Raw genomic sequence first — 16,656 nt, forward strand, 5'->3', positions numbered from 1 at the left:
GAGAGGGAGTCCTGCACCATACTAAACCAAGTCTAAGGACCCACAATTGGCACTTCCGACGCCGTGCGACAATGGATTCGCAAGCCGATCGCAAGTTTGGACCGCTGATCACAAGGTATACTCAAGACAAGACATTTTGACCCCAAGCATAGTGAACAGAAGATATTTGCCCGAAGAGGAGAGAGAGAGAGAAGTAGCTGATAAAAAACCAAACAGAGTTCCTTTTACCCTGTACTGCGCAAGTGACTTCGGCCAAGCCTGCCGACGGAAATCCGGAGGACCCGAGACTACGACCGCGGGACGCTAAGGGCACATCAACGGCGAAGGACAGCCGTCTGTGTGGGCTCCATCAAACTCAAGTCCAGGTAGGTGGTGACCAGCGACGGCCTTGAGCTTCCTGGGGTGATCCATCTATTCCATATCCTAGTTGGGTCACTTGCTGTGCTCGTGGTAGCCCATTTCATATTATTCCAGAGGGTATTCTGGGGTGCTAGGTAGTCGCCTCCAGGATTTTGTATTGACTGCTTGTGTGAAGGGAAGGTAACTGATAGTGATTGTATTTTCCTCCTTTATTGGAGGTGGTGCGCGTTTGTGTGAGTCTCAGGGGAGCTAGGCCCCTGAATTTCAGACTCGAGTGAGCCTAGTGTGTGTGTGACCCACCGTCCAAGGGTCCAAAAGAATAAGTGACGGCTAGTTGTAGTGTTTGTATACTCTGTATTTGTTGGTTTTGTCGAGCTAGGAGGGCATTTGGGTAAGTTGTCTTTTGAGTTCCAAGTCTCAGAGTTGACTGAAATCCTGGACCCTAAATTCGTGATATTCTGGGTTTCAGGGGATCTGATTCTCTGGGTTTGCCTTTTGGTGTGGAGGTGCGTTCTGAAGTAGACGTGCGCTCCCACACTTCTTCGAGGCTACATTTTCAACCGGTGGAGTGCCGTTCCGTCGAAGACAAACGAGCCGACAGGGATTACACAAGGTACCCACGCCAACCAAGGAGTGTGATTCTCAGGGTTTAAAGCTTTGCGGCTGCGAATCTCTGGGTCTATCTCCTTGCTGTTGACTCTCAAGTCGATTCTCTGGGTCTACCCCTGGGGAACAGTCTTGGGCTGCGCTATACGAACCCCCCTGGGCGACAAAGGTTTCATCGGCCTCGCCTCAGCTGGTGCGCGTGCCCGGATTCGATTGTCGAGGATTTCACCGGAATCAAGTGTTGAAGAAGTGTTGAGTGCCCGTCAACTTCAAGCTACCAAGATGCCTGGAGGACGAGGGGTGAAGAAGAGTGGACGCGGTGACGGAGGACGCGGTGAGGCGTCACGTCAGTCGCGTCGTGTTCAAGGTATGGAGCCTGAGGAGCACAAGGACCTGGAAACAGTCGTCCGCGACGCTCGGAAGGCGAAGAAGGCTGCTCGCGAGAGCGAGGCAGTGCAAGGTGGAGACGTCGAGGCGTCTGCAGTCCAAGGTCAGCCTGCTGCTGGATCGTAAACTCAGGAGGAAGAAGTTTCCCCTGGGTTCCAAGGTTCGACGGAGGTGAATTCTGGGTCGCGGATTCCTGAAGTCCCAGAGGAGCACACCCGCGAGGGTGGTGCTCAGGCGTCTGAGGGAGGCGCCAATGCGGTTGAGCCCCCGGGGGTGATTGACTTGGTCTCATCTTCGGACGAGTCTGTTGTGGAAGTGAAGTCGGAGCCCGTGCGAGCGAAGGAGGAGGCGAAGACTCAGAGTTCCAAGGTGAATTCTGGGTTCGCACCACCTGAACCCAGAGTTTCAGCGCCAAGTTTGCAAGCGGCACCAGGAAGACGCCTGAAAGCGACATCCGGGAAGTTGCTGCGCCTGCTCCCGAGTCGGGAGCAGCGGCGTTGGACGCCGGGAGCATGGTGCTGTACGTTCGACGTGAAGTTCGACGCTGGGAAGAGGTGAATCCTGGGAAGGTGACGCCGCCAACTGTCGTTTATGAGTGGCCTACTCCGAAACCGGATGCCAACTCGTACTTCGCGGCCGCGTACGCAACGGGAGACTACCTCAAGTGGCGTTTGTCTCTGGAGAATCAAGATGAAGCCTGGATCTCTGAGTTTCACCTCGCCCGGTGGGGCGTCGGAACTGCTCAGGATCTCATGGCGACTACGATTCCCCAGAGTATCATGACCACCCGCGAGTGCGTCGCCATTCTGCAGACTCTGTTCTTCGAAGCCGGGTTTGAGTTTGTCAATTTGATCCCTGGCTGGTCTTCAACGCGTGCTTCCAGGATTCCAGAAAGTCTGGTGCGCTCTGTCATGGAGGAAACCCAGAATTTCATCGCTGTGTGTGGAACTGGTCGAGTGGAGATTGGTGATAGCTGGTGTGCATTTCAAGGTAAACTCTGAAGATCACGCCGCACCAAGCGCCCAAGAGCAACCACCAAGACTGGACTACCACAAGGAAGATGGAGACGGTGATCTATTGATGACGGACTACGATGCGGATCTACTGGGCCGACAGTTTGTCCTGAGATTCAGAGTCACTGGACTCAGAATTTCACGGAGCCCACGAGGGTCGAGTGATGGTGAGCCACGATCCAAGCGTACTCAGCATGGACCGCCTCGGCCACAAGTCCCGTCAACGCCATCCGCGCTGTCTACACCGTCGCTGTCCTCTCTTCCAGCGTACAAGTCTTCGACTGGTGCCTCGCTTCAGAATTCCACTCCCCTGAATTCCATGTCCAATGGACGTGATTCTCTGGAGGCGGAAGCCAAGGACGCTACCCCAGGCGCGGTGCCAAATGTCATCGGTACCTCGCGCGCTTCGGATGAGAGTACTGCCTCGGGCGTTCAAACGTCTTATGGTAGCTCTTCGTCTTCGTTGATGATGTCGCTTGGACAACGAGTTGAAGCTCTAGCGCTTGTGGCCCAGAGCGCCGGTGGCTTTGCAGCTGCCGGTGATCTTGGATTTCAGGTCACCCGGACAGTCATCCCGTCGCGTATTGTGTCAGTCGACCAAGATGACGTTGAGATGGCATCGTCGGTGCACTCTGACCCAGAGATCGCACCCAGGAAGACCGGTCTCCCCAGGATTTCAGCCACGACTTCCGAGCCGAAACTCAGGGTTTCTGTCCCGATTGCTAGATTTGGTGGTCCAAGGGATGTCAGCACCGATGAGCGGAGTCAACACCAGAGCTCTAAGAGCGAGGTGCGCTCTCGACGCTCGACGAAATCCAGAAAATCATCTGCGTCGAGCCGCTCGAGTGGATCCAGGAATCTTGGGTCAGTTTCGTCCGTGTCCGCGAGGTCTGGGCCCGCCCAAATCGAGCTGAACGTCTTGCGACAACAGCAGGAGTGGCAGGCCCGCATGGAACAGGAGCAACGCGAGTTTCTCGCCATAGAATGCCTGGATGCCTTGGAGCGCGAGTGCCTCAGGGAACAACGTAACCTGGACGCGCGTCGCCAGATCCAGGAACTTACGGATCACTTGGTCCACGCTGAGATCGCCCGAGGAGAAGCGGAACGGCGTGCGCAGGACGTGGAGGCTCGCCAGACCCAAAGTTCCACTGAAACTCAGGGGATGACCCAGAGTATCACGGAAGCTGTACGTCTTGAGCGTGAGCGCCTGGATGCCGCCTACGCCGAGCGCTGGCGACGGCACGAAGCCAAAGCCGACTCGGAGCGCGCGCGCTGGGTCTCCGAGACCTACGCCGGTTGGAAGGAACAAATGTCAACAATGGAGCAGAAGGTCCAAGAACTTGAGGCGGAGAAAGAGCGAGAGCGGGAGTCTTCCGAGAATATCCAGCGCTTCCACGCCGGCCAAGTGCGCGACTTTCGGGCAACATTGGCCCAAGTTCAAGCGCGTCGCGCAACCGTCGCCCCTGATTTGGCAACAAATGTGAGGTTGTCAGTGGCTCAGAACCCTGAAGTTGCAACCCGACCCCAAGAATCCAGTGGCGTAATCAACGGAAACGCAAGTGTCACAGGCCAGAGACGGGAGACAGCTGATCCGAAGAACACGTCCGAAGTCGCCGCCTCCCAGCTAAGAGCGACCCTCGCGCAGACTCCCGCCGACACTTCCGGCAGAATCGCGCGCGTCAAGCGGGGACATGGCGCTACGGAGACCAAGGTGACGCAGGACGTCAAGCTCGAGCCTGTGTCTCTGGGGAAGACGTCGGATCCCAGGAGAACAGCGACCTCTAATGCCTCGCAGGACTCTAAAACAGACTCCAAGCGCTCTGCACCCAAGAAACACCAGCAGCAGAAGAAGAAGCGTCAGGATGTCAATCCACCCTCGGACGCAGACCCAAGCTCCGATTCCAGCGATGATGACTCGTCCTCTGAGAGTTCGGATGACAGTTCGGATGGGAACCCTGGGGTTAACCTGTCGACGGCCTCTACGGCTCAAGCTGGCACTACGCTCCTGACGTTCAGACCGTACATCAACTCGAATACTCTGGGTGAGTTCGATACTAAGGCGTCACTCAGGGAACGCGTGCATTGGTGGGAACGTTTTGCGAACATGGCGGCTCAGGGAGGTTGGTCTACGAAGATGCGAATTCAGGAACTCAAGTTGAAACTCTCGGGAGCTGCGCGTGACTGGTTCAACCAGTTGCCCAAACACACTCAGCGTGACTGGAAGGAGTTGGCGTCTGCATTCAGGAAGAAGTACTGCAAAGCGCGCTCGTCGTACTCTGAACGTTACTTCACGATAGAGATGAAGAACTCAGAGAGCGCCCTGGATTTCTTTTATCGTCTGAATTCCGCCGCTGGGAAGGCTGACATTGACTTTCGCAAGTCTTCGAAGCGCCTGGAGAAACACATCCGGAGGTTCATCACGAAACTCAGGGACACGCGCCTCAAGACGTCGCTGCAGGACCAGAGATCCAGGTGTATCGCTGATCTAGAGTACGCTCTGGAACAGGACGAAGATGTCTGGAGCCGCAGAGACCATGATGCTCCGCCGCCCAGAGTTCGTGACTTTCGTGCCGACAACATTCCTGAGGGACGTTTCAAGCCGAAGCGACAAGGACGTGCGTATGTGACTAGGGGCGATGTCTCTGACTCTGAGTCAGACGAAGACCCTGAAATTCACGCGCGTTTCCAGGAAATCACGGACGAATCCAGAGTTTCTGCCCGAAGTGCGAGCGCGAATTCAGGGTCAACTCGTGAGATCTCTGGAGAAGAAGCTTCTACGCCTAGCGTGGGAGTCTGGCGAGTATGAAGGGTGCCGAGTGGACTCAGACGCTGACGAACGAGGTCTATCGCGTGATGGATAACATGGGATGGCGTCCACCGAACGCCCAACCAGGACCGAACGCGAACTCTGGATTCCGTTCCCCTCGCCGCGAAAACCCGAATTGGGACAAGTTCTGCGAGAAGTGCGGCAAGTGCGGGCACCCAGAGGAAAACTGCTGGAAAGACGTGAAGTGTGATCGCTGCCTGGAAGCGGGTCATCCGACTCACTTGTGTCGCGCGAGAACTGTGGCAAACTGCATCTCGGGAAACCGTGTGAAGACTGGAAGACACTGGAAGCTGTGAAGAAACTCGCCCGCCAAGATGCACTGAAGGACATGCCGAGCCAAATCCTGGATAAACTCTTGGATGGCGAAGCAAACTCTGGGAGGCCGTCGAACCAATAAGCCCGCTGGGTGGGGACCCAGTACGCGCCGGGCTGAAGAAGGCCCCAGAGTTATGTGTTCTAGTGTATGTAGGCCCGGAGCTGAGAACAAGAACCCAGGATAACCAACAATGCATGACTACTTTGACTCAGGATTTCATGACTCTCCCTGAAAATCAGCATCCTGAACAAGCGAACTCTGGGTCGGTGAACTCTGAAGAAATTGTGGAGTACAAGCTGAACCCTGGAGAGCGCTACGGATGGTGGGAAAACAATGATCCTGACCCAAAGAAACGTGATGTGGCGATGATGCATGGTGCTGTGAACGACTGCCGGACGAGAGTTCTCCTGGATACCGGTGCGACTGTGAATATTGTGAGCTTCGACTTAGCGCGTAAGCTCGGACTCACACTCAAGTCGCACAAGCAAACCAAGGTGTCTGGCATGGGAGGCGTTCCGACGTACATCGGTGCCAGTGCTCAGGTGAAGATTACTCTCGGTTCGAGGGTGATATATCTCCTGGATGTCTGGATTGCTAACATCGGCGAAGGGATCGAAGTTCTTCTGGGTATGGGTTTCATGTTTGCAGCTGGAGTGAGGATCAGTGTTCGCGAAGGTCTCGTGACACTTTCGGATGAAGAGGCGATTATGATGTGTGGATGGACTCCAGAGGATCGCCTGGGTGTCGACATGCCCGTGGAAACCACAGGTAGTTTGCCCCTGGGGAATCCAAGGTGGTGAAGATCTCGTATGGACCGACGAACCCACAGCGTGAGGTTGTGTGGGCAGGACGAGGTGACCTCTGGGTAACGCACCTGATTTACGCTGCGAGATCCTGGCCGGTCGCCGTGAAGGTGGTCAACATCTCGGACAAGGACGTCTGGATTCACGACAGAACGCCGGTCGCCCGAATTGTGGAGTACGGCTTCTTCCCACGTGCCGGACGCTTTGTGCGCCCTGGTTCGTTTGCGTATCGGGAGTGGCAGACGCTCATTCTGGAGAGTGTTCAGTCGCGTGAGGGCAGACTTCGGGCGGAACGCCTGGCTGCGCTTGAGCCATCCTGTGTCGAGACCCCAGAGTATCAGTGGCCTACGAAGATTCTGCCGCGACCTGCAAAGGGCCCCGACATGGCACTGCTTGCCTCGATTCTCAGGAAACCGAAGCCTCGTTGCGTGCGCTTCGCTGAAGACGCTGCAACTCAGACTGAAGGAGTGCCTCCTGAAGACCCTCCTGAACTCCGAGATGTTGCTGTTGATACGAGTGACTTGGGTGACGTTCTGAAGGAGGCGGTGACCGATGTTGCCTCGCAGACTGTCGGAACGCCAGAGGGCATGAGTCCTGAAGGTGATACGGCCGCTGAAACCCTGAGTTTACAGGTTGAAGTTGGCAGTGATTCTCAGGGTCAGTGGTGCGACGAAGGTGATTCTCTGGGATTCGATGTGGATGACGACGATTCTAAGGGTGCTGTTGAAGATTAGTGGGATATCCCGATCTCAGGGATGCCGGGAACTCCGTTGGAGAAGCTGAAGCAGGAATATGAGCGCTGCATGCGGCTTTCGACAGAGGACCTCGACTACGAGCCTGCGGTCTACATACGTGAAGGAAGTGAGTTGCTCTCTCAGTTGCGTGACCAGTTGGGTATGCTTCCTGAGATGCGTGACTTGACCCCTGAGTGCAAGATCGAGGAGGCAGATGTTGGAGTCCCTGGGAAAACGACGCCCGAGATGGAAGACCAAGTGAGGCGAATTCTGGAATATCATCAGAAGATCTTCTTGGGAGACGGCAATGCAGCTCCCCCACCTGCCCGTGGAGTGGTTTGTGACCTGGATGTAGGCGACGCTAAACCTACTGCCCAGCGTCCAAGGTCCATTGCACCACACCTGTGGACTAAGGTGTATGAACTTCTGAAGAAGCTTCTGGAGAACGGGCTGATCGAGACTTCTTCGTCCCCCTGGGCATCTCCAATCGTGATCGTCCTCAAGAAGAATGGGGTCGACATCCGGATGTGTATCGACTATCGCGTGGTGAATGGCTTCATCAAGCTCTCACACTATCCGCTGCCGTTTATTGATGATCTTTTGATTGGCTTTGAGTCGGCGATGTGGTTTATGAGCTTGGACATGGCGAGTGGTTTCTGGGCTATCAAGATGACCGAGAGAGCCAAGTTGATCTCTGCGTTCGTCTGTCCCTATGGGCACTACCAGTGGGTCAGGATGCCGTTTGACCTCAAGAACGCGCCGCTGATCTACCAGGCAGTTCTCAATAACTGTCTGTGGGGATTTCTGCGGCTTTCCTCTGAGGAAGAAGCTGAGGTCGACCAAGATGTCTTGGACTTTTTGGGGTTGAACTCTGGGGAACCCAGAGTTTCAGGTGAGAATGCACCGCGACTTTCAGTGTTGACGGATGAGATGACTGTTTTTCAGCGTAACATCCTGGCTCCCTCTCAGATGGGCCCTGTCCTGGGTCGAAGCTCGTATATCGACGACATCGCCCACGGTGCGCCTACATGGGAGCTGCTGTGCCAGGATCTGAACGCGCTGCTCTTCCGACTACGTTACTGGATTATCTCTGTGAGTCTTCCCAAGAGCGAATTCGGGAAGTTGTCCATTCCGTACCTCTCTCACGAGATTAGTGCTGAGGGCATCCGAGCGACCCCTGAAATCGCGAAGGGGGTCCAAGACTTGCCGTTCCCGACGACACTGAAAGGCTTCCAGAGTTTCATGGGGAGTCTGAATTACTACAACAAGGTCATTGAAGATCTACCCGTGATCGCGGCCGTCCTGTACGAGCTGACTGAGGAACAAGTGAAATCCAGGAGAGACCTGTCGAGAGCCCAGGAAGCCTTTGAAATCCTGAAGCACAAGATTGTTTCGACTCCGTTACTCAGACATCCTGATCGTTCAAGGCCCTTCGTGATTATTCCCCACGCGAACCCGTGGGCAGCATCCGCTGTGTTGGGTCAGGAGTACGACAGGATTGTGCACCCGGTTCGATTCGCAGGTCGCGTCCTGAATGACGCTGAGCTGCGGTATCACATTGCGGAAAAGGAGGTGATTGCTATCCTGAGAGTCCTGGAGGTGTTTCGCACTTTGGTTGAAGGCAGCCCTAAGATCGTCGTCTACACGCGATATTCTGTGTTGAAGTGGCTGCTGACCTCACAGTCGGCAGACGGTCGAACGGTGAAGTGGGGTCTGAAGTTGTCCCACTGGAACCTGGAGATACGCAGAGTTCAACGGGATGAAGACGGCTTGGCTGCAATTCTGGGTGCGGGTATTACCCCCAGAGAACACTTGGATGAGATCGCTGAAAACCTGATCCCAGCTAAGGGGCGCGTTAAACCTCCAGTGCCTATCAGTATGGAAATGCTGGAAGCGGACTAGGAGGGGTGTATTCTGAGTTTCGATGGCGCCGCTAAGACTTCCACGCGACAAGGGAGCTGCGACTGCATCCTATGGCATGTCCTCGGGTGGGAAATCCTGGATGCCCAGGGATTCACCCTGGAGGACGTGACTGTGAACGACGCTGAGTATCATGGACTTCTGAAGGGCCTCACTCTGGCGATTGAGCGTGGAATTCATGACATCGTTGTAGTTGGGGACTCCAGGATTGCCATCCAGCAAGCCCAGGGTCTCATCAACTGCAATCAGCCAAATCTCCAGAGGAAGCTGGCCGAGTATGGAGTGCTGAAGACGAAGTTCAAGTCTGTGCGGCTGGTGCATGTCAAGCGAGAGTTTAACCAGGCCGCAGACTACCTGACGTCTAAGACCCTCGCGCTTGGTGTATCCTGGAAGGTGGAGGATGCTGACGAACGAACACATCTGCAGTTGGTGTCCAAGATTCACGAGAAGTTGGTAAGACCGAAGGTGTTATTGAACGTTGGAATTCAGGGGAGTGATTCTCAGGGTGTCGAAACTCTGGGTAACCCTGGACCTGAGTGCGCTCCGTTGCCTGTGGCGGCCAAAGTGTTTGCAGTAATGACTCGGGCGCGAACTCAGGAGATCGAAGCCCAAAGCGAACCCATGGGACCTCTGGAGTACCAGGCGGAACGCTGGCGACGCATCAAGGTGCACCAGGACAAAGATGATCACCTGCTGCAACTCAAGGATTTCCTGAAAGGAGACGCGACGAAGCTGTCGCACGCTCAAGCCAGGAAACTCGCGAAGGTCGCTGATGATTTCGTGTTGGATTCCAGAGTCCTGTACCGCTTGAGTCGGTCTACCAGAGATCGACCCCGAGATATGGTTGACGAACTCAGACTCGTGGTGCCGAAAGCTCTGCGACCCGATATCCTGCATTACGCTCACGAAGATTTTCAGGGTGGGCACCAGGGGATCACGAGGACGTACGAGAAGCTGCGCTCTGAGTTCTACTGGCACGGCATGTACGCTGATGTGGAAGTTTTCGTCAAAGAGTGTGTTGATTGCGCCAGCGGCAAGGGGCGCCCCCAGAATCCAGGGCCTTCCCCTGGGAACATCGAACCGAGGCGCCCTTTTGAAGTTGTGTCTATGGATTTCGCGACACACTTGCCTAAGTCGGACCGTGGGAACATGTTCCTGCTGCTTTTTCAGGATGCGTTCTCAGGATTCGTCATGTGTAAACCCATGAGTTCCACCACGGCGCAAGATGTGGCTGAAGTGTACGAAGAGCAGGTCTTCAGGAGATTCGGCGCGAGCTCGATGCTGAGGCACGACCAAGACCCAAGGTTCATGAGTGAGGTGTTCACGCGTTTCCGTGAACTTTTGGGTAGCAAGCAGCGAGCCACTCTGGCGTATCGCCCCCAGGCGAACGGACAACAGGAGCGGTCGGTGCAGACTGTCGTGCGCAGCATTCGAGCGTACATTGCTGAGGCGGACCAGAGTGACTGAGACGACCATGCTGAGCGCCTGATGTTTGCCGTGAATACATCGTTCGATGCCACTCGCCTGGACACTCCGTTTTTTTCGGTGCACAGCTGGGACGCACACGACACGGTGTCTGCAATGTTAGGACCCAGGCCCTCGAGTATCCAGGAGCGCACTGCGTACGAGTGGCGCAGGAAGCTACAGCGTGACTATAGTTATGCACAAGCTTGCGCTGAGGATCTTCAGAGGAAGGCCAAGCGCGCGCGCTCTGCCGAACAAACCAGGAAGTGGAGAGAGCTGTCCGAACGACTGAAGGGAGGATTCGCAGCCGGTGATGCTGCGTGGCTGTATATACCCACAGTGCAGCCCGGGCTGAGCCGCAAACTGGCTCACATGTGGCATGGCCCCTTCAGAATTCAGGAAATCTATGACAACTTCCGCGTGAAACTCAGGGTCGAGAATACAGGATATCGCGTGAATCCCTGGGTACACGTGAGCCGTTTGAAACCCAGAGCACTATTCCCGAAGCGGCCCACTGTGGAGATCGACGTGGACGAGGATGATGACTTTGATGCGGCGCTGTTGCCTGAAGACAGTTGGGAGCCCGACGCTGCGAACAATCAGTACGAAGTTGAGCGAATCCTGGATTTGCGATGGACTAAACGGACTCGGACAGCGAGACGAATTCGTGAGTACCTTGTGAAGTGGAAGGGGTATGATGAGACCGAGTGGCTGCCTGTGTCGAAGCTCAACTGTGGTGCCCTGCTCTACGAATTCAATCAAGGCGCAAGAGCGCGGGCCCGTTTCCAGGCTATGCAGGCTGGAGATGATCACCCAGGATTCTAGCACTCTGGGGTGACAATGACCCAGAGTTACACGTGATATTCAGGGGAAACTCTGGGTGACACTGTGAAACTCTGGGGAAAATCGGCGGAATGTGTGAATATTGGAGACGGAAAACGTGAATGTGATTTGACTTGATTTGATTGATACTGCTGAGGCTTTGGCAGTGTGTGAGAAGGAAGATGAAGGCGGCGAGCTTTACAAGGACATAGCGACAGTAAACGAAGTTGGATGACCGAGAGAACAAGTCAGAAAATGATGAATTTCTGGGGAAGACATTGACATCGAAATGAAATCCTGGGTATTATGGAGAGTTACGCTACGACATGTGAAATTCAGGTGGTTCTCGGGATTTGGAGGTGACCTTGACTCTCACGAGTGCTTGAGAGACAGCGGGTTGAGCTTGCGGATGGCCAGGGGCTTGATGTGGCGCTTGATGATGTTCGGCACGTATTGTAGCCACTCATCGTCGTCAGCCGCCGCGTTCCATTGGACTCGAGCAGGCTCACGAATGTCCAACGTCGCTAGCTGGACGTCTAAGTCCTTGCACTTAGCTCCCCCGAGTTTCTTGGCCCTGGGATCCTCCCAAATCCAGTAGCAGCACTTGTCCGGGAACTTCCAGAGACCCGGTTCGTGCCACAACGACGGGATGAACCCAGGGGTGTTTCGCGAGCGCTCGACGAGCGTCTTGTACGCTCTGCGTAGCGCGTTTCGACGCGACTTCCGCTGAGATTCCATGGTGGCTCTGCTCGTTCTTCAGTCGGAATAGGCACCCAGTGCCCGCGCTCCCAGATTGCCTGTGCGTGCTTGTGCATGACGTCCACGACGTCCTCCATCAGCTTGAGCTCTTTCGCGGAGAGTAGCTCTCGCTCATGGAAGTAGAACACTCGGAAGCGACCCTGAAGCATAGTCTCCCAGGGTTCAGAATCCAGGACTTCTTGGTATGCCTCACGGTCCCAGCGCTCGTGAGCAACGTCGTACGAATACTTGTGGATCTCGTACTCTGGGAACCCGGGAGTCTCGCAAGACGCACTCTTGGTCGAACTTGGATATTGAACAAGAACCCCATAGATGCGCCAGGAGGTCTCGTTGTCCTCAGGGTCGTCGGCCGTCATCAACTTACTTGAAGTGAGCTCCGAGTACGATTTCCGCGCGAGCGCCGACGGATGCTTGGGGCGTGATGTAGCCTTGGACCCCTGAGTACCACTAGAACCCTGAGTGGCAGAAGTGTCTGTCTTGTTTCCCGTGCGACGTTTCTTCTTCGACTTCGAGTTGGAACTCTGAGGTTTCTTGCTTGACTCAGAACGGGGGCGCTTAGCAGAAGGCTTGACTTCCAGGGGTTCTTCTACCCCATTGTCGTCCTCTGCGTCGTCGTCGTCCTCTGCGTCCTCGATGTCCTCCAGCGTTTCAGGGACGGCCTCCTCCTCCTCCTCTTCAGAGCTATTACTAGAAGCGCTCTCCTCAGGTTCCTGGGCGGGAGGCTGGTAGTCCAGGTCGTTCTCGATGTCGTCCACCGTGGAATCGGCGTCCTCATCAGGGTACATCATGTGGTCATCGAGGTTCCCCAGGGTGGTGGCACATCACCGCGTCGAAGGCACCTGTCCAGACGCTCGTCTGCCATTTCGTAGTAGGCTTCAGGGACGTACTTGCTCCAGAGAGTCAGGTCAAGACGACGCCAGTACATCATGCTCACGAGCATCTTGATCAGCTGCGGCTGCCTGAAGTGCCCGTGAGCCGCCCGGTCGCTGCCAATCCACTCCATGGCTGTGTCGTACTTGAGCCCAGCAAGAATGGCCTGACGCACGTCTGGCCGAACTTCCTTCCAGACGACACCCCCCGGGAGCATCGTGTGTACGGCCGCCTTGGACACAACAGTCTTCTCGCTGGCGCGACGCACAGAGTCGCGGCCTGGTTGGTGATCCTTGGGGCGACGTTGAACTTTGTGAGGCTTAGGGTGCGCTGACTGCCGTGGCGACTCGCCCGGCGCCTTGGAATCCCGTGATTTTCTGGGGTCTTGATCTTTCTTGGAACCCTGAGATTTCTTGGAATCCTGAGTTTTGCCCCCAGTCTTCGAACCGCTGCGAGGCTTGCTGCCAGAATCCGTGAGATCCAGAATTTCAGGACGACCGGACGATCCAGACCCCGAAGACGGAGGCATACATGTACTTTTCTCTGGGTACGGGGCCACGGCAGCCTTGCGCTTGTCCATGGCCGTGACGTTGATGACAGTGTCCCAGGATTCGGGAGGTTTCGAGTCCTTGATGCAGAGCTTGAAGAGGTCGTGGAGGCGCTCCCAATTACCCGTGAAGTCTGTGTGCTCTTGAAGGAAATCGGAGAACTTCCAGGGGTCCACGGTGGCTGACTCAAGACGCGATTTCAGGATTCGCACTTGTGCCTCAGAGTCGGCAAGGCGCGCCTTGAGTTGCGCCTTCTCGGACTCCAGAGAATCAATCTCGTCTTGATACCGCGTCTTCTGCTCGCCCAGCGCGACTTCGTACTTGGACTCAGCGTCATCCACCTTGCCCAGGGCCTCTTGGACCTCCAGGAACCAGTAGTCGCACGTGAATTTCCAGGCGCGCTTCAGTTCCTTGTACTTGCGTCGCGTGTCGACTACTTCCTGAGTGGCGGTGAAACCCTGCTGAGAGTCAGCCAGAGAACGCATGTTTCGGTAGGCCCCGAGCACTCGACGCAGGTAACCGGTCATCTTGAACACGCGCTCAGCGAGCCTTGTGCTGTTGAAGTGACGCAGGAGTGAGGCCATCTCGCGTCGAATACCGATGGAATTCAGGGTATTGTCCAGTTCGAACGCTGAAAGAGGCGAACAACGTGGACATAGGACATCGATCCCAGCGTCGGCGCCATAGACTTCCTTCAACCCCTGAAGATCCTCGTCGGAGAGCTCCTCGAAGCCGACCAACGAGGTTGCACCGCCGTAGCCTTCCATGGCGAACGCGCCCGCGCGAATGTCGTTCACGATTCCTGGGACCACGCGTTGGTCTTGAGATTCGGCGGAGCCGGCAGTTTCCAGTGCGGGGGGGCGTTCAGGTACCAGGAAGTCAGGGGGATCGACCTCCTCCTGCCGAAGCATGCCTGCGAAGATGAGTCCCCTGACGTCCTCTAGCGTCGCGTGTCGTGGTAACTTGAACTCAGGGGCGCCCTCCATGTCCACGTCCGGAGCCACGCCGCCAGCGTCTGGAGCCTTGGACTCTGAGTTCGCGTCACCAGTTTCCTGGGTTGCAGCGTCAGTCGAGGCGTTGCCATCGGCCTCGCGCATGTCCGTGTCGGAGGTCTTGCCGGTGGCGCTGGAGAAGGAGACGCGCTTGGTCACGCCCGTCTTGGTGCTGCCCGTCGAAGTGTCGCCGGACGCTGAGTTACCCGCCTGGCCGCTGCCGCCGCCTGCTGGTGCGGTGCTCGCAGGGGCGTCGCCGGTGCGCTGCTGTGTCGGAGGTGGCGCGCTGCCGGGAGGCGCCGTGCCTTGAGCTGGCGCCGTCGCTTGCTTGCCGTCCAAAGTCGCGCTCTCCGCCATGTTGACGATCTGCGAAATGGCGATGTGACCGCGCATTGCCCGTTGGAGTTTTTGAGTTTGAGAGGAGAACCTTGAAGATAGGTCCTGACCAACCGTTGGGGAAACAGGGTGCTGCCAAAGTGAGTGAAACCCTGGGAGTCGACAGAGTGCAACGGCCGTATCGAAGTCGACGGTGGATGGACCTGTGTGTTTTTGTGGCCTGGCCATGGTTCACCAGTTCGGAGTGATTCCCTCTTTGATGGACCCGGACCAGGAGGGGCGGTTGACACGAGGCGGTCCCCAGAAAATTGCCGACGATGTGCCGTCATCTCTGTGACCTGGAGTTTGTATCGGATGCTGATTGGTGGATGACTTGGATACGACGCGGCTGTACCCGTGTGACATGGATGGCGACTGTGGGAGAGAAGTGATTTCTCGGGATGAATCCAGCGTCTGACCGCAGATGGGCCTAACTGGCTGGAAGTGTGAATCCTGGGAGTGCACGCCCAGAATTTCAGAGAACACTCAGCCCAGCCGCGGACTTTCCCTTACGATGAGTGCCTAAAGTCTGGCGGAAAGTGTCTCTGGAGAATGTATCCCAGAGTACACCTCATCTTGCTGTGGCTCAGAGTGCCCCAGAGGATCAAATTACCCTGAGAATCAACCCACTACTACCATGACCATGCGCAGGAGGCCGCTAAACCCACTAAAAGTGTGGCTTTGAGGAGATACACACGAGTCTGCACTGCAGCAGACTTGTTACCCAGAGTGCCGCACGGAAAACTAGAGTGCCGCACGATGACCCAGAGTTCACCTAGGTGACCCAGAGTTCCAAAGATGATTCTCTGGGTTTGGACCATAAATCCAGACTCTCTATACTGAACTTAAGTGTTTCCCGAGCCAACACCCAAAAATCCCCACAGTTCCCCAAGATTCCTCAGCATTCCCAGGATTTCAGAAGATGACCCTGAGTGTCACCTGATTTTCAGGGATTCGAGTCAGTTCGCGGTCAGTCTGCAATCAAAGTGATGCGTGACCTTGAAGAACCGTTGTGGATGCGCAGACTGGTTATTTTCGAGGAGTCGAGAGGGAGTCCTGCACCATACTAAACCAAGTCTAAGGACCCACAATTGGCACTTCCGACGCCGTGCGACAATGGATTCGCAAGCCGATCGCAAGTTTGGACCGCTGATCACAAGGTATACTCAAGACAAGACATTTTGACCCCAAGCATAGTGAACAGAAGATATTTGCCCGAAGAGGAGAGAGAGAGAAGTAGCTGATAAAAAACCAAACAGAGTTCCTTTTACCCTGTACTGCGCAAGTGACTTCGGCCAAGCCTGCCGACGGAAATCCGGAGGACCCGAGACTACGACCGCGGGACGCTAAGGGCACATCAACGGCGAAGGACAGCCGTCTGTGTGGGCTCCATCAAACTCAAGTCCAGGTAGGTGGTGACCAGCGACGGCCTTGAGCTTCCTGGGGTGATCCATCTATTCCATATCACTTGCTGTGCTCGTGGTAGCCCATTTCATATTATTCCAGAGGGTATTCTGGGGTGCTAGGTAGTCGCCTCCAGGATTTTGTATTGACTGCTTGTGTGAAGGGAAGGTAACTGATAGTGATTGTATTTTCCTCCTTTATTGGAGGTGGTGCGCGTTTGTGTGAGTCTCAGGGGAGCTAGGCCCCTGAATTTCAGACTCGAGTGAGCCTAGTGTGTGTGTGACCCACCGTCCAAGGGTCCAAAAGAATAAGTGACGGCTAGTTGTAGTGTTTGTATACTCTGTATTTGTTGGTTTTGTCGAGCTAGGAGGGCATTTGGGTAAGTTGTCTTTTGAGTTCCAAGTCTCAGAGTTGACTGAAATCCTGGACCCTAAATTCGTGATATTCTGGGTTTCA

At 55.6% G+C, this 16,656-nt stretch overlaps 3 protein-coding genes across 3 annotated transcripts; 2 read left to right on the plus strand and 1 right to left on the minus strand.

Annotated features, from left to right (window-relative positions):
- Positions 1–1,248: 1,248 nt before the first annotated feature.
- Positions 1,249–5,172, plus strand: PHYSODRAFT_250253 (hypothetical protein; the record flags this gene model as incomplete). The annotated part of the gene is made up of 6 exons (XM_009537822.1): positions 1,249–1,449; positions 1,486–1,683; positions 1,755–2,127; positions 2,633–2,954; positions 3,255–4,920; positions 5,056–5,172. 6 exons carry the CDS (start codon positions 1,249–1,251, stop codon positions 5,170–5,172), a joined length of 2,877 nt encoding a protein of 958 aa, XP_009536117.1.
- Positions 5,173–5,727: 555 nt separating this feature from the next.
- On the plus strand, positions 5,728–7,046 carry PHYSODRAFT_527254 (hypothetical protein; the record flags this gene model as incomplete). The annotated part of the gene is given in 2 exon segments (XM_009537823.1): positions 5,728–6,264; positions 6,282–7,046. 2 exon segments carry the CDS (start codon positions 5,728–5,730, stop codon positions 7,044–7,046), a joined length of 1,302 nt encoding a protein of 433 aa, XP_009536118.1.
- A 4,578-nt stretch (positions 7,047–11,624) lies between these two features.
- Positions 11,625–14,814, minus strand: PHYSODRAFT_339831 (hypothetical protein; the record flags this gene model as incomplete). Its single annotated transcript, XM_009537824.1, has 3 exons — positions 11,625–11,978; positions 12,026–12,781; positions 12,832–14,814. 3 exons carry the CDS (start codon positions 14,812–14,814, stop codon positions 11,625–11,627), a joined length of 3,093 nt encoding a protein of 1,030 aa, XP_009536119.1.
- Between the last annotated feature and the right edge of the window lie 1,842 nt (positions 14,815–16,656).

The sequence above is a fragment of the Phytophthora sojae genome, assembly GCF_000149755.1.
Source record: "Phytophthora sojae unplaced genomic scaffold PHYSOscaffold_11, whole genome shotgun sequence".
Taxonomy (NCBI): Eukaryota; Oomycota; class Peronosporomycetes; order Peronosporales; family Peronosporaceae; genus Phytophthora; species Phytophthora sojae.